This window comes from Nyctibius grandis, chromosome 5, assembly GCF_013368605.1.
Source record: "Nyctibius grandis isolate bNycGra1 chromosome 5, bNycGra1.pri, whole genome shotgun sequence".
NCBI classification, from domain to species: domain Eukaryota; kingdom Metazoa; phylum Chordata; class Aves; order Nyctibiiformes; family Nyctibiidae; genus Nyctibius; species Nyctibius grandis.
The window spans coordinates 71,197,787-71,214,826 of NC_090662.1; the positions used below are offsets into that span (position 1 = coordinate 71,197,787).

Consider the following 17,040-nt stretch of genomic DNA (forward strand, 5'->3'; position numbering starts at 1 on the left):
ATTCCTGATCTTCCACTTGCCTTTTGTGACCTCTCCTAAGCACTGGGTGATATTTTCACAGCACTGTCCACACAAACTCCAAGATACCTATTGTGAGTGGAAGTGTCTGATTTGTAGACATCAATCTGTGTGCAGATTTATGCAGATTTAGGGGGTGTGTGCGCACACTCTCTGATACTTGTGCCTGTACCAGAATTGCAATTCATCTACCATCTTCTTGCCCAGCCTTCAATACCATGAGATCTGTGATTCACATTGGTGTCATCAGCAAATGTGTTGCCTCTCTGTTTGCTCCCTTTTCAAGATCCTTTGTGAGCATGTGAAGCAGCTCAGGTGCCACTGCATGTCTCTTGGGAGCCCTGCTTGCAGTATTCTCCAGTTGTAAAAACTGTTCACCATGCTTGTGCTCTTTCTTGCTGTCTATGAACTAGGTGTTGATTCAGGAGAGGACCTTCCCTCTTACTCCATGATGCCTTTAAGAAACTGGAAGTCTTTAGTGAGGGATTTTGTCAAAAGCCTTTTTGGACATTTAAGTGCACAACATTGATGTATGTGATTCTGACTGACTGGGCTATATTTGGATTTTCATAAAAGCTTTCCACAGTTTCAGTACCAGGTACCTGTTGAGTCTGCCAAAGAACAACAGATCTACCCAGCTAACTTCTTTCTGCAAAATACAAGGTTAATTATTCTCTGTTGGATGGTAGTTTTCCAGAAGTTTTCTAGAACTAGTCTTTATTATGGCTTTCCCCAAATTACCTGGAGTGGAAATCAGACTTGCTGGTCTGTTGCCCCCCAAATCCCTCCCCTGGAGCCAAATGACATATTCATCACCTCCCATTTCTCTAGTGCCAGCCTCATTTAAATGATGGCTACACACTGCACCTAATAGCAGCTTCATGTTTGATTTCCTTTGGATGCATACGACCAGGCCCAGTGGATTTGTAAGTGTTCTTGGTGTTGATTTGTTTTAAAGCCTCTTTTACTGCCACTTCAGTTTGAGACAGTGCTTCGGACTGGCCCCTGTAAGGAAAGGCTCACGTGTGGCAACCTCCTTCAGTTCCCCTGTAGTGAGCACTGGTGCGGATAATCCATTTAGCTTTTCTGCTGTGGCATTTTCTTCTTCAAGCACTACTTTTAGACCTCCATCATCTATTTGCCTTAGGGGATCTTTGGCAGGTTTCCTATATCTGATGTATTCCATTATTAGCTTTGATGGTTTCAGCAAGTTTTTTCTTAAATCTCTTTTGGTCTGCCTAATTATGGTTTATGTTTAACTTGCTGAAGTTTATACTCTTTTCCTTTTTTCTTCTGTAGCTGTGAAGTTCACTTTTTAAAGGGTGTTTTTCATTTCTCATAGCCTTCTTTTCTATGCGGTTTAACCATATTGGCCTTTGTGTTGTGCTTTTAAGATCTTCTTTGATAGGTGTTATACATCTCTCATGAGTCTGTAATACAGTAGGACTCTTCTTGTCAATGGGAAGGAAATGCAAAAGAATAGTACAGCAAGAAGATAATCATCCCAGGAGTGGGAGATCTCTTCTTTGGGGCAGAAGGAGGAGGCTATATATATAGGCTGATGAGGAGAGGAGGGAGAAGTGGATGGAGGCATGTGCAACAGCAATAAATTAGAATGGACAGAGTAGGAGGAAGAGATAAGGAACAGTAAAGAAGTATGAGGGAAAATAATAGGAAACAGAACAAATCTATAGATGTTGGAAGGGAGACATAAATCAACCTACTGGGTAGTCTCTGTGTGTGCTGAATTTTTTTTTCAAGAAGTATGTGCTGAGAGTATCTTTACTCCCATTCCTAGTTCTTCATTCTTCTTTCTCCAGTTGCTGCTTTAATTAATTACTGCTTTTTCCCTCCTCTTACTTTTTTTTCCCTTCACCGCTACTTTTCATTTTTCCATTTGCTTGGATCTGTTTCTTCAGGGTCGATCTGTCTCAATTCCCTTGGCTGAGACCTGTTCTGTTATACACGCTTTCTCTGTGTGGGTCCTGTAGACATTTGTATACTCAGCATGTTATTGATTTTGTGCTTGTACCCCATTTTGTCCCGTTTTCAAGGCTTACCTGGCTTTGACATTGTGTGGCAGCACTGTTGCTGTCTCTGGGCCATCCTGACTCTTAAGTCTCCAGCCCAGGGGTCAAGTTTTCTGGATGCAGAAATCCCACTGGGTCCTGGCTGAAGGGAGCAGTGTGGGTGAGGATGCTGCTGTCTGAGGAAATTATGCATCTCTGCATAGGTGCACAAGCATATGTGCAAGGACTAAATGAGAAGCAAATGAACCACAAGTATAAGAAGTGGCCAAATATATAGAGATCTAGATATTTGAGGCATATTATTCCAATAGATCTCTAGAAGCCCCAAGCAGTTTGTCTTACTGTATTGACAGGTGGGCAAGGAGGGCTTATTTCTTAAATATTTAAGGAACTACCCTATAGAGCAAATGCACAGGCCAGGAGATCAGGCTCCAGCCGTGGTCAGTGTTAATGTCTGAAGCCAGGGAGAGGGAGGTGAGGGCTGTGGGCTAACCTCTGCATCCGCTGTACTGACCTTTCCAAGGTTTGTCAAGCTGCCACGTTTCCTGTTGCTCCTGGAAAGCATCTGCACGCACTGCCCACGTTTGTGACAGTGCCTGGAAACGCAGTTGTAACCAGTAAAGGAACTGTATAAAAGTGACACTTTCTATGTCAGAAGTTTTCCCTCCCAAGCCAGGTCTGCTGACTTCAGTAATTTGCAAAAACCAACCCAGCCCCAAAGGTGGCATTTACTGCTGGGTGCTTTTGTTAATTCTGAAAGCTAGCTCAGCTGAGGAGAGCAGGTCCTATTGCATTTTGTGCATCTTCTGTAGAATAGCTTAATACGGCCCAACATTGATATCTGTGAAAATCAATACAAGGGTAGGAGGCCAAGGAAAGCGGTTGTTTGTGTCATCCAGAGAATAATTTGCTGTAGAGAACCTTTATTGATGATAATGATTCCCCAAGCAGAGGAAACCCCATCAGTCTCCCAGGGCTCCTGCTGAGGCAGGAGTGGCCTCATTTCCTTGTAAACTGAGCACTTTTCGTATGGAAATCACAGAAAACCAATGAAGCTTCTGCCCCGCACCCAGGCGCTTTGCAGAGCAGAACGTGCACTTAGGAAAAGAGCAGAGGGGGTCACAAGAGACTTTTCCCAACTGAAGTGGGATTTGGGTGATGCTGGTATTTGAGGTTGGAAAATACCAATGGTATTTTATTTCTCTGATTTATGGCTAGTAGCATTTTGCCCTTCCATGGAGAGGAAGTGTTACATAAAAGGGTTTGCCTATTTTTTATTTTCCATTTATGTCGCTTACTGCTGTTGTAGAAGTCAAAAGGGAAGGAAATCCTCTGGAGAAGTGACGTCTGATCTCAGTGGGCTTGTTTCTGGCTGGAGACAGATCGGTGCCATAGGTTTTCAGAAGAGCACGTGTGTGCTGGGCTGGGGAAGAGGGAAATAGGAGAGTTTGGAAAAGCACATTGGAAAATTAGATTAAAATTGTGAGAAACTGGGGGCTTGCGGGAAGCAGAAATGGAAAAACATCGTGTTCTGCTTTGTTATTTATACTCCACCCTTTCCTGCTTGGCTTTCATTATGGACATTATTGTTTCCCCTATCAATGAGCAAACAGCGTTCTCGGCTGGTCAAGAATCAATTAGCAGGAGTGTTTGCCTAAACTCTCCTAAAAAAATCCCCTCCATCTCCAGCGCTGCATTTGTTGCTACCTCCCACAGCGCAGAGACTCCAGTCAGCCTCAGTCATTGCTACGTGCAAACGAAACACCCCCCTCCCCGCATGTGCAAGGAGAATAAATAGGTCAGGGAGTGTGAGCGGTGTGCTGCAGAGGAGAGCATCCTAAGAACCCAGACCGATTTGTGTCTTTCCTATGTCACCCCCACCCAAAGCATGAGATAAGAGAAGCTTTATTAGTGACGTTTTAATAAATGGGACCAGCAGGATTAATAATAAGTTCTATTTAAAGGGAAACAGTCCAGAATTTAAATATTTAAACATATGCATCTTACTGTTAAAACCGTATCTCATTAGAACTTAAGTGCTTGTGCGTATGTAATGTACTCCTCATCATTAGCTCAATCTGCTCTGTTTCAGCAGGGGCTGTAGCAGAGCCAGCAACTCATTGCACATAGCTCTGAGATAACAGCAGGTTTGAGTGCCTGTCCATGTCTCTGCCTGTAACACTAGCACTGATGTAATGAAACCTTCTCTGTATAAGAATTAATATTCCAGTAATGCCCAGAGGTTGTAAGTGTGTAGTTAATAGCTCCCAAGGCCAATGGAAATTAACACAGCCATAGCAGTCACACATTACTTGCTGCTGGTGCAGTATATCTTTGTGAAAACTAATATAGAAAATCATTCTCTTAAGAATAGCATCAATTAACTGATTTAATTCAGCGATTAGTCACAAAATGTCTTATTCCTGTAGTGCTCCCAGTAAGTAATTTGGAAATACCTGATGATTAGGAAGCCAAATGCAAGGTGTATTTTTAATTTCAGTAGGCAAACCGTGGCTGTGTTGTGCTGAACTCCGTAAGGCAGCCGTGGGCAAAGCTTTGGAAGCCCTCACAAATAGGCATTAGTGATGCTTGATACCACTGGCTGCAGATAAACAAAAAGATATCATATTTGCCACTACGATTCTCCAGTGACGTTTTACAATGAAATCCCTGACAAAGGGTTTTCGCAGCTGTGGGTGCGTTTTCCCCGCGGGAGAGGGTGTGCACCCCACTGTAGGGGCTGTGTGCGACCCCGTCTTATTGTGATCAGCTTCCGTGCCCGCCAAAGTTAAACAGGAGAGGCAGACAAGGCAAAGCAACAAGACTTGGGAAATTCCTAATCCCTGCTTTTCCTACCTGAGTTAGAAGGGTCAGAGATGATGAGTGGAGAAAAGACAGCAGCTGGCAGGGATCTTCTTGTGAGCAAGAAACAGTGCTTTGTCTGCTTTTACATGATCAGATTCATCCATCCTTGTTTCCCATTACCTTAGAGAGCCCCTATTTATGTGCTGGAAAAGATTCCCCCGTTAAACGGAGTACCGACATCTCTGGATTCTTGCAAGGGAAATGTTTCCGTGGTGTACGTGCTCCTGTGATTTCTTTCTCTCTTTAACCTTGAAATGGCATTTCCTCTAACTGTGCAAGGTGTACCTTGCTTTCTGTGCTCTCAGTTAAGTAAATAAGCACATGCTTGCTCTTCTCCTTTTGTCTTCATGCCCTCATTATTAATTCCAAATGTTGAGTCCACTCTGCGTGGCAGGGGAGATGAAGGGGAGGGATGGGGTGGCTGTGCAGCTACATGCCCGCAGTCATATGTTGTAACATGGGAGTGTACAACTTTCCAGCTAAGGGTGAGAGTCCCATTAGCCTTCACCTCCTGGCCATGTGGTGCATACATGCTGGCTGGGTACTCAGAGTGTGCTATGCATCCCCTCTAGTGGCTGATGCGTATGGAAGAGGTACCTTCTTTCTGGTACCTCCAGCCAACAGATTTAAATCAAGATTTTCATAAGGCACTTCATGGCACTCGGGTTTAAGCAGGGATCCTGCTATGGCTATGTTATAGAAAGTACTACATACTTTCCCCTCTAAATATTAGCCTTTTAGGGTCTTTCAATTTGATAATTCGGATTTTGAAATACAACAGCATCTGGCCACAGGGAGTGTTGCAGTGTTGGTGCTAGAGGTGCCTGTGGTGACAGCAGCCAGGACGAGTTAAATGCTGCCATATATTTATGTCCACCTGGGCATGTGGTGTGCCAGTGCGTAGGGCAAGCTTGGGGTTGTCACATGAGTTGTGTTGGCACGAGTGCACAGGAGGTGACAAGGCACTCAAAATCCAAGCAGTCTTTTCAGAAAAAGGGACTGTTGAGAAGAAGGTGGACCTCGGGAAGGTGGGGTAACCTGGCTGCTAACACCACCCTGCTTCTGTTCCTCTTCGCAGCTCAGGAGTGAAGACCCTGCCCCACAACGCCAAGGTGCACTACAACTACGCCAATTTTCTGAAAGACCAGGGCCGTAACGTTGAGGCGATCTACCACTACAAAACTGCTCTCAAGTAAGTCCCTTGAGGGCCCTGTGGGGCTGCAGCTGTGCAATGCAGCCTGCTGTTAGCCCAGCCCTTCCCTGCTGGGCATGGGGCAGGTTGCCTGCTCTTCACCCCCACCTCCCAGGGGCAGCTCAGCTTTCAGAGGCTGGGAAAGTTCTCTGGCTTGGTGTTTGCATGTCATTAAATGAGGTAGCCTGGCTTCCCTCCAGCTCCACGTATGTGTTTGTGCACGTGTGTGCACACTTCAATATATGAGATAGATAGAAATGTTACCATAGCTACATGTTGAGCAATGAGGTATCATTTACTTGGCTGAATGTATGTTCATAAGCAGGAGGTAGTTGTCGTAAATGTGTTTTCAGGTTCCTAGGCCATTTATCTTAGTAAATTGTTAATGGTGCATGCCTGGAAAATGCCAGTGCTGTAGCCATCTGAAGTGCAGTAATAATAATAGTACTTACTACTTGTATTGAGGGTTCTGTCCACAGAGCTTTGCATGAACGCTAAACTAATTGATCCTGAAAATGCTCCTGTGCAGTAACAGAGTAAATATCATTACTGTGGTTCTGTACAGGGGGAAGCTGAAACAGGAGGGTGAATTGCCTTGCCCATAGATGCATGGTAAATCTGGGCCTAGGGTTGGGCTGTAATATGGGACATCTCCTATGCTATCTCTGAAGGACCCTCCTGACCATGTGCAGATGGGGTTACTCCCTGCAAGCAGCATCCCTCCGCTCACCGCTCCTGCCGGTGCTGTTAATGCAGCTCAGCCAGGGCTTGGCTGCTCCCCGCTGCCCAGGCAGTGCTCAGTGCAGCAAACAGGTCACCCCCTGTTCCCAAAACTCTCCCTCTGGTCCTGGGGGCTTGGGAGAAGGAACAAGCCCCTCAGGGAATGAGTGGCAGGTAAAAGGTGGAGTGGGGGGTGGCAAGGGAAAGCAAACATGGAGAGCACAGATAATGTCCTTGGGAATAAAAGCATATGTGGGAAGGACAGACAAGGTGAGGAGTGGCTCTGATGGACAACAAGGGCAGAGCTGCAGCTCCACAGGGCATGTCAGGACGGTACAAAAAATGTTCTTCCTGACACTGGTGTGGTAGGGAACTCCAGAAATTACATCTATGTTTTGTTTTCTGTCCAGCTGACAGGGTTATACCAATGGCCCTCCACGGGCTCCTAACCCACCCAGGTTAAGCTGGGAGGACCAGAGTTCATTGTCACTGAGGAGGGCCTGAACCTGGGTGAAGGTGATTTTTAGATTTTTTGGGCAGCATCCTGTTTCTGTTTTACTGTGCTGGGTATTTAGGAAGTCATTTAGAAAAACCTTCATCCTATTTTTTAATGTTTCCAGGAATGGAAAGTCCAGCACAACCAATCAATAAATTGTGCTGAAGGTTAATTACCTTGGCTGTTGAAAATGTCCTCCTTTATTTTTAGTCTGATTTGTTTAACGTCAGCTTCCAGTCATTGAATTTGTTTATACCTTGAATACCACGCTTGAAGATCCATTACCAAAGTCTATTTTCCATAGAGTGATCAGCTCCTCCTTAACCTGCTGCTGATACAACCCACAGATGTAGATGCTGGTGTTTTCAGTGTTATGCGTGTTTTTGCAGTCCCCCAGTCGTTCCTGTAGCTAGTCTCTGAACTTTTTCCAACTTACCAGAAAAGCCCATTGCAAGTTAAAAAGAAGAGGGACTAACAAAAATTATCCAAGCTCTGCAGTGAACGTGCTAGTGCACAGAGTCACATAACTGCTCCTACTGGCATTGCCTCTGCGTGTGTAAATGGGATTTGCTGACAAAAGATTTTTCTCTTCTCTAACTCAGCAGCACCCATTTATTATAATTGTAATGCTGCCTTCTGCTCTGCAGTATTTCAGTTATGAAAGAGTCTGTTTTGAGAACTGATTGCAAACATTTCCTCAACTTTATTAGATAGCATGGTTTGTGCTGATGGTATTGTTTATAGAGCAGTTGAAGCCTTGTCAGGGCTTGGAGCCACACAGAACCAACCATGCTCTTCTCTACGTGCTCAGTGTCTCAGTGGCACTGGTGCTTGTGTTCCATTTGCTTCAGTAATTTCAGGATTAGTTGGCAGTTTGGAAAAGTGAGCCCCTGTGCCCACCTTGCACATTCACTGTCTGACCCAACAGTGCAGACCAGGAGTTGGGAGTCTCCTGCTGGCTCCATCACTGGGAAGCTGCGTTACTTGGTCCCACCACCTCATCTTTCTCCACTTAATGCTTTCCTTATTTTTACCCCTTCTTCCCACCCTTGTCACAGGGGAATTATTTGGGGCCTGTGTAATAAGCAACGAAACAGTGTAAGTAAAAAGTGTAGGGTGTTTTCCTGCATTCTGTGTTTTCCCCTCAGACACACCCCTTTTGAAGTGCCTGGGGCTGTGTGTAGGCCTTGCAACCCCTGCTAGGTGCCTACGCATGATGGCTATGTTGAAGCGGTGGAGAAGGTGATGGATGTGGGACAGGCGACATGATGGTGCATATAGTGGAAGACCCTAGACAGGTATCGCAGATAAGAACAGAATTCACGTCCAAGCTGTTTACCCATCCTCACAGACTCCAGCTGTGCAATCGCTGCTCTGATTGTAGACCAATTACTCTACAATTAGAGAGAAGGAAGTAGTAGCTGTAATATCCTGACCAGATTTTGATGGTTCAGTGTATTTTTGGCCACTGGCCTGACCTGAAAATGGAAGAACAGCTGGGAAGCTGAAGCACCGCTCGCTCCGTGAATTTCCTCATCAGGGAGTAGGCAGAGCAGCACCTCAGGTGCTAACAAAACAAGCTTCCCTGATTTTCCTCAGGTACCCTTTACTGGTTATCTGCTCTCCAGGTGAATCCGGGTGGATCCACACTGCCCGGATTGCAGAAAAGGCAAGCTACTCAAGAGGCTTCACAATCCAGCGGCAGCACCATCAGAAGTATGGGAGATCAAAATATTGTATCTGCCTAGTGCGCAGTGAGCAGATCAATGAAGGAATTAATAAGGAAATGGAGTCAATAAGGACATGGACTGCCGCTGCCACCACCCAGGAGCTCCTGGGAGGTAGGAAAGGGAGAGCGGCGTTGCCTCGTACCGGCTCTGTCTGAGGCACGTGGGTGATGGCTCATCGTCATTCCAGCTCGCTTCTAAAGCTTGTGCCAAATTACAATGTAGGTCTGCTTGATCTCCGGTGAATGAATTTAACTGTTCGTTAAACAAAAGCGATCCTGTCAGTCTGCGCTCGGCTGCTTGAAACGCTCGCAATTACCATTCCACCAATGTAACTGTGTGTTTCCACGCGCTGCTTCTCTGCCAGAAGTGTCGGTTGCCATGTAGCTGTTTAGCGAAGCAACCATTGCTCCCGTGAAGTAGGCAGGTGATGTGGTAGCTATAGCTGTGGGAAAGGATGTTGAAGTGCACCCAGGTTATGTAGTGAAATAATAGCAATTGTGACTAAATCCTGGGAAAGTTGATCCCTGGTGCTCCAATTGCTTTCTCCCATTCCTGCTCTCAAAGGCAGGCAGGATCCTCTGCTGGCGTGTGTTGGTGTATCTCTGTTAACTTCAGGCAGATAAATGGTGGAGGAGAAGAAAATGTTTTCTCTGACATCAAAACTGCAGGGCAGGTTTCCAAGGCAAACTCAGCAATTGATCCTGTCAACCACCTGTTGATGTCATTGCAGGCAGCCTGTCAAAAAACTCATTCCTCGCCCCAGCCCAGGGGCCAGTGACACACAACAGCCTGACTTAGGCTTAGGTAATTAGTGCGATCTAATCATGCTGTCCAAGAGCGGGGGAAATGAAAACTGAAATTAAACGCAAAAATGGAGAACAATGTTTGAGTTGGAGAAGCAGGGGATGAAAAGAAAAAAATGTTCTGTGTACATAGGAGAAGCTTCTCCTGTACGTTGAGTTCCTAAAAGGGGAATGGAAGCAGAGCCCTTCGGAGATGCACGATGAGTTACCCGTAAGGCAGACCTGATGAACAGCTGGCGTTCTGCAGTTGTAGCAGTGGGTTATAAACCTTTCAGCGTACTTTCAGGAACACAAGAAAAACACACTGCTGGATTAGACTGCTTCGCTGGTTTGCCTGACATATAGTACTGACCCCAGGAGATACTTGTTTGGGTTTTTTCCTGCAAAAAGTAAAGGCCAGAAATACTCCGTCTGAGATGTGAGTTGACCATGGCTACTCTGAAAGCTGGCCTTAACATTCTTGCTGCAGATTTGTGGCTGTTGCTAGGAATTTCAGAGACCCTCTGCTGCTGGAGATCAAACAGCGCTGGTTTTATCTGAAATAAAACTTGTCTTGGCACTCTCGTGTTTGTGAGTGAGGATATGAGGTCGTGCAACCTGATGGAAATATGAAGAGCAGTTCTGATGTGCTAATGAAGACATTTTTGCTGTTGTTGATAGTTACCAAGCTTTTGTCCTGCTTCTCCCCAGCCTTGTTTGCTTGACGTTGCTGTTGAGACTGTTTTATTGCTTCTCAGGAATGCACATGAGCTGGCATGCAGAGAGAGAAGAACAGCAGAGCCTTAAAACCCATTTGGTGAACATTCATTATGTCTTTAATCACCCTTTTAACAATGGAGAGGGGGAAAAAAATTAACCTTCCCTGCTACAATTGCACTCATTCAAAATTTTAATTGTCGAAACAGCTCTGCTTTACCCTCTTTATCTTTGTTGCCAGGGCCGGGTTTCCCATGGATGGCAGATTGATGTGAGCAACAGCAGGTGGGGCTGAAGGAGGTTGCTGGATTTCTTGCTGGAGTTCGGTGAATAAATACGCTCATAATAATTCTGTGCTATTCAAGCTACAGAATCACAGAATCAACCAGGTTGGAAGAGACCTCAGGGATACATTTCTGTATCCGGCAAAAGGTCAACATCTAAAATTTCATGTTTGCACTTTTGGACATAAAAATATATAGATTTACCCTTAATTAAAAAATTTCGGTAGAGTATTGTGTTTAAGTTCACAGAATCACAGAATCACAGGATGTTAGGGATTGGAAGGGACCTCGAAAGATCATCTAGTCCAATCCCCCTGCCAGAGCAGGATTGCCTAGACCATATCACACAGGAACGCGTCCAGGCGGGTTTTGAATGTCTCCAGAGAAGGAGACTCCACAACCTCTCTGGGCAGCCTGTTCCAGTGTTCGGTCACCCTCACCGTAAAGAAGTTCTTCCTCATATTTATGTGGAACCTCCTGTGTTCCAGCTTGCACCCATTGCCCCTTCTCCTGTCAAGGGATGTCACTGAGAAGAGCCTGGCTCCATCCTCTTGACACTTGCCCTTTACATATTTATAAACATTAATGAGGTCACCCCTCAGTCTCCTCTTCTCCAAGCTAAAGAGACCCAGCTCCCTCAGCCTCTCCGCATAAGGGAGATGTTCCACTCCCTTAATCATCTTCGTGGCTCTGCGCTGGACTCTCTCTAGCAGTTCCCTGTCCTTCCTGAACTGAGGGGCCCAAAACTGGACACAATATTCCAGATGCGGCCTGACCAGGGCAGAGTAGAGGGGGAGGAGAACCTCTCTCGACCTGCTAACCACACCCCTTCTAATACACCCCAGGATGCCATTGGCCTTCTTGGCCACAAAGGCACACTGCTGGCTCATGGTCATCCTGCTGTCCACTAGGACCCCCAGGTCCCTTTCCCCTACGCTGCTCTCCAACAGGTCTGTCCCCAACTTGTACTCATACGTGGGGTTCTTCTTGCCCAGATGCAGGACTCTACACTTGCCCTTGTTATATTTCATTAAATTTCTCCCCACCCAACTCTCCAGCCTGTCCAGGTCTCTCTGAATGGCTGCGCAGCCTTCTGGTGTGTCAGCCACTCCTCCCAGTTTTGTGTCATCAGCAAACTTGCTGACAGTGCACTCTATTCCCTCATCCAAGTCATTAATGAATATATTGAATAGAACTGGTCCCAGTACCGACCCTTGAGGGACTCCGCTAGACACAGGCCTCCAACTGGACTCTGTCCCATTGACCACCACTCTCTGGCTTCTTTCCTTCAGCCAGTTCACAATCCACCTCACTACCCTATCATCCAGACCACACTTCCTCAGTTTAGCTGCGAGGATGCTGTGGGAGACCGTGTCAACGCTTTACTGAAATCGAGATAGACCACATCCACAGCTTTACCATCATCTATCCACCGGGTTATGTCCTCATAAAAGGCTATCAAGTTGGTTAAGCATGACTTCCCCTTGGTGAAGCCATGCTGAGTGCCCCTAATGATTCCCCTATCCTTGATGTGCCTAGAGACAGCACCAAGGACAAGTTGTTCCATCACCTTTCCGGGGATGGAGGTGAGGCTGACCGGTCTATAGTTACCCGGGTCCTCCTTCTTGCCCTTTTTGAAGACTGGAGTGACATTCGCTTTCCTCCAGTCCTCAGGCACCTCTCCCGTTGCCCACGACTTAGCAAAGATGATGGAGAGTGGCCTAGCAATGACTTCCGCCAGCTCCCTCAGCACCCGCGGGTGCATCCCATCAGGGCCCATGGATTTGTGGACGTCCAGGTTGCTTAATTGGTCCCTGACCCAGCCCTCATCTACCAAGACAGATTCCTCCTCTATCCTGACTTCTTCTGGGGCCGCAGGGGTCCGGGGCTCCTCAGGACAGCCTCCAGCAGTATAGACAGAGGCAAAGAAGGCATTCAGTAACTCCGCCTTCTTTTTATCCTCTGTCTCCAGGTCCCCCACCTCATTCATCAGTGGGCCTACATTGCCTCTAGTGTTGGCTTTACCTGCAATGTATTTGAAGAAGCCCTTTCTGTTGTCCTCGACCTCTCTTGCAAGGTTTAATTCCAAGGAGGCCTTAGCTTTCCTAGTTGCCTCCCTACATCCTCTGACAACAGACTTATATTCCTCCCAAGTGGCCAGCCCCTCCTTCCATGATCTGTACACCCTCTTCTTCCACTTGAGTTTGCCCAGCAGTTCCCTGTTTAACCATGCAGGTCTCCTGGTAGCCTTCCTTGACTTCCTACTTGTTGGGATGCTCTGATCTTGAGCTCGGAAGAAGCAGTCCTTGAATGCTAACCAACTATCTTGGGCCCCCTTACCTTCTAGTACCCTGTCCCATGGGATTTCCCCTAGCAATTGCTTGAAAAGGCCAAAGTTGGCCCTCCTGAAGTCCAGGGTTGCAATTCTGCTAGCTATTCTGTTCGTGCCACATGAGATCCTGAACTCTACCATCTCATGGTCGCTACAACCAAGGCTGCCCTCAACCTTCACCGCTTCAACCAGACCCTCCTTGTTAGTGAGGATAAGATCCAGCAGCGCTCCTCTCCTAGTTGGCTCATCCACCATTTGCATCAGAAAGTTATCATCAATGCACTGGAGGAACCTCCTGGACTGAGGATGGCTGGCTGAGTAGGCCTCCCAGCAAATATCAGGGTAGTTGAAATCCCCCACAACAACCAGGCCCTGTAATTGCGAGACTGCTCTCAGCTGCCTGTAGAAGGCCTCATCCCCCTCCTCATCCTGATCCGGTGGCCTGTAATAGACACCCACAACAGTATCACCCCTGCCAGCCTGCCCCTTAATTCGCGCCCACAAACTCTCAACTCGCTCCTGATCCGCCCCTGGACAGAACTCAATACATTCTAGTTGCTCACTCACATAAAGAGCAACTCCACCACCTCTCCTTAGTGGCCTGTCTTTCCTGAACAGGACATAGCCATCCGTGACCACATTCCAGTCATGCGAGGCGTCCCACCAAGTCTCTCTGATTGCCACTAGATCATAGCCCCCCGACCGAACATGGATTTCTAACTCCTCCTGTTTATTCCCCATGCTGCGCGCATTGGTGTACAGGCATTTCAGGGAGCAAGCTGAGCACACCGATTTGACCCCAGGGGGATGGGAGGCCTCCTGGTCTACCTCAACAGTAGAGCGTTGCCCCAGTGGTGCAAGCCCAGCTACTACCCCATCCCCCTTCGAATCTAGTTTAAAGCTCTCCGAATGAGCCCTGCTAATTCCTGTCCCAGAACCCTTTTGCCCCTACGACATAAACCTTTCCCATGTATTACCGTCACGCCTGGTGTCTTATAAAACCAGCCATTATCAAAGAACCCAAAGCCCTGCCTGTAGCACCAGTCTCGTAGCCAGGCATTTAGAGAGAGAATCCTACTATTCCATCCCACGTCATCACCTGAAAATGGAAGGAGTGAGGAGAAAACAACTTGTGCCTCAGACTCTTTCACCAACCGTCCTAGGGCCTTGTAGTCTTTCTTCATCCCCCTCAGACTACGGGATGCAGCTTCTTCCCCACCTGTCTGGAAGATCAGCAGGGGGTAGTAGTCTGTGGCCTGCACCAGGTTGGGGAGTTTCCTGGTAATATCCCTGATTCGGGCTCCAGGCAGACTGCAGAGCTCCCTGTGATGGGGGTCAGCTCTGCATATTGGGCCCTCAGATCCCTTTAGGAAGGAGTCTCCAACCACTAAAACTCTTCTCTTCTTCCTTGTGGAGGAGGTAGCTCTACGCCTGTCAGGTTTTTCTGACTGTGGTGGGACCTCTGATATAGGTTGCCTCTCCACTACATCCCCATTGGACCGGCTGTATTCCACTAGGGCTTCATATCTATTTCTCAGAGGCACCTGTGGAGGCGAGGTAGGCAAGGAGGGCACTCGCCTATTGCCACGGCCACAGACTTGCCTCCACTCACTCCTTTCCTCTAGGTTATTGTTTTCCACCTGAGAGTGGCAGAGTACAGGGGTCCCTCGATCCTGGGGGCTCTCCGGCAGGTGCTCCCATTTTTGTTGCAGGGAGGGCAGAGCCTGGCTCCACCAGTCTATCTCCATTTCAGCCTCCCGAATGCTCCTAAGCCTTTCAACTTCTGCTTGAAGCCTTTCAACCTGGCTTTGCAGCTGTGCTGCTCAGCCGAGCAGATCATCTACCTGCTCACAGCGCACACAGCCCCCTGTCACCACAGAGACGCTGTAGCATTCCCTGCAGCCGGCAACCTGCACCATTGCCTCCTTCCATGAGAGCTCTGTCTGGGTTCCCACATCCATTTTGGTCTTCTTCTGCCGGGTGGAGACCATTGTTCTTTCACTGAGCTGGGAAATACCTGTTGGTGCCACCCCTGGTTCACAGCTCCTTGGCACCTTCCTCGCCTTGTGCACTGGGAGGGAGTCAGCGCCCTCCCCAACGAGCTGCAAACAGCTGTGGCCTCCCCCGCCCTGGGACACACACAGTCACTGATGACTCTCCCTCTCCCCTCTGGGCAGGGACTAGCCCCTGTCCTCCAGGAGGCTCTTTATCACCCGATCACAGGGGGTGGTGCTACCCCCCCCCTCTCCTGATTCGTTGCTGGGAACTTCCGGGTCCGGGGGCGGGGGGAAGCAGCTTGGGGCTGCTGCTCGGGGGGCCCCAGAGTATGAAAACTGCCCAGTACAGCCCGATCTCGCCTTCGACCCGCACTCACCTCAGTCGCTGCTGCCGCTGCCGCTGCTGTCGCTGCTGCCACTGCTGCCGCTGCTGTCAAAGTTAATAGTAGGGGAGTTAACTTTGTGTGAAGGCAGACACTGTGGCCTTCAAATGATACAAAATGGTTGAATTGGAACGGAATTATTTCTTTGTAACTGATATTTTTGCCAGATGAAAGTCACAGAAATGAACTAGGATTGGGGGATTAAAAAAGGAAAAGTGCTGGAAAGAAATACAGATAGTAAGGTTGGGGCGGGGGGGGGGCGGGCAGGGGGAGAGAGAGACTCAGGCTGGCCCTGCAAGCATCAGGCACCCTGGGGCAACCCAGAGCTGCCGGTTTCTGTGGTGCTGCCGTTTCCCAAGGGAGGCATGGATGTGAACTGACTCTTACCATCAGTGGAATATCCCATAGCGTAGAGTCCTGCAGGAGGTATCCACCATATATGTAATAATGTGAGTTTATACACAGAAATGCACCAGTGTGTGTACATGGGAGTACACATACGTTTGCAGTGTGCCTGTGTGTGTGTATGTGTCCATCATCAGGTTCATAGCCACAAGCTACCCTTGGACTTTCCCTGCCAAACGCTGCTGACTGAACAGAGCGGGAAGGGGACCAGCCTGCCATCTGGAAACCTCCATTCTCCCTTGTGGCATCCTCCAGAGAAGGGAGCCTCTGGGCAGCAAGCAGGAACCCTCGGCCTGGCTTTCTTTGCAGCTCAAGGAGCTGCTCTGGTGCTCAGCCTTGAGAGAGAGGAGAGAGGGGGCCAGGAGGCAGATGAACTAGTATGAAAACACTTGGTGCTGCGACGTGTGTGGTCTGGCTCTTGCAGAGTTTGCAAATCTCTTTGGGCATTGCTCACAGCATGGAAACTGGGAATACTGGTTTGTGGCATCAGGAAGTGTCATGAGGTCATGCTTCTATATACTCGGTACTCGAACACAGGCTAGATGGGGGAGGGAGGAGGAGAAAGCAGTGTGGGTACCATATCCATATCCCTTGCTGAGAAAATGAAATTGGTGCATAACGTCACTGGAATGGGTAGAAAAGGAGCAAGTGGGGCTGCTCTTTCTCCTCACTCCACTTTAGAAATAAAGCCCTAATGCTGTAAGGGAGACTCAGGTTTCTGGCTAAGCTTTCCCACACACCTACCCACTGAGTTTTTATATATCTTAAATCAACAGTATCTGGGGTTGTTTAAATTCGGTTAAATTGCACTCTCCATGCAGTAAAAAAATTGTGTTCATACAGCCCTTTATGTGTGTATGTGCCTCTGTGTGTGCTGTGAAAATGCCTCTCAGCGTGGACTGCAGGTGGCCTTGGATGCCATCTGTGATTTATTTCTGGAAAGAATTAAAATACCAGCACCATTTTTTAGCCTGTTTTTACAGTGAGTCAAAAATGTGCAGCTCTGCTTTGCTGTGACTGCCAGGGCTGCATTTGCTTCCGAAACCGCAAGTGCCTTTCTGACACTTAATGTTACTTAGGTCAGGCCCT

The 17,040-nt window shown here is 47.8% G+C and overlaps 1 protein-coding gene across 1 annotated transcript in view; it reads left to right on the forward strand.

Annotated features, from left to right (window-relative positions):
* TMTC1 (transmembrane O-mannosyltransferase targeting cadherins 1) overlaps nt 1–17,040 on the forward strand; it is a 157,116-nt gene that overhangs the window by 104,195 nt on the left and 35,881 nt on the right. The window contains 1 exon segment of the mRNA XM_068400608.1: nt 5,992–6,105. Within this exon segment, the coding sequence (XP_068256709.1) occupies nt 5,992–6,105 (114 nt within the window).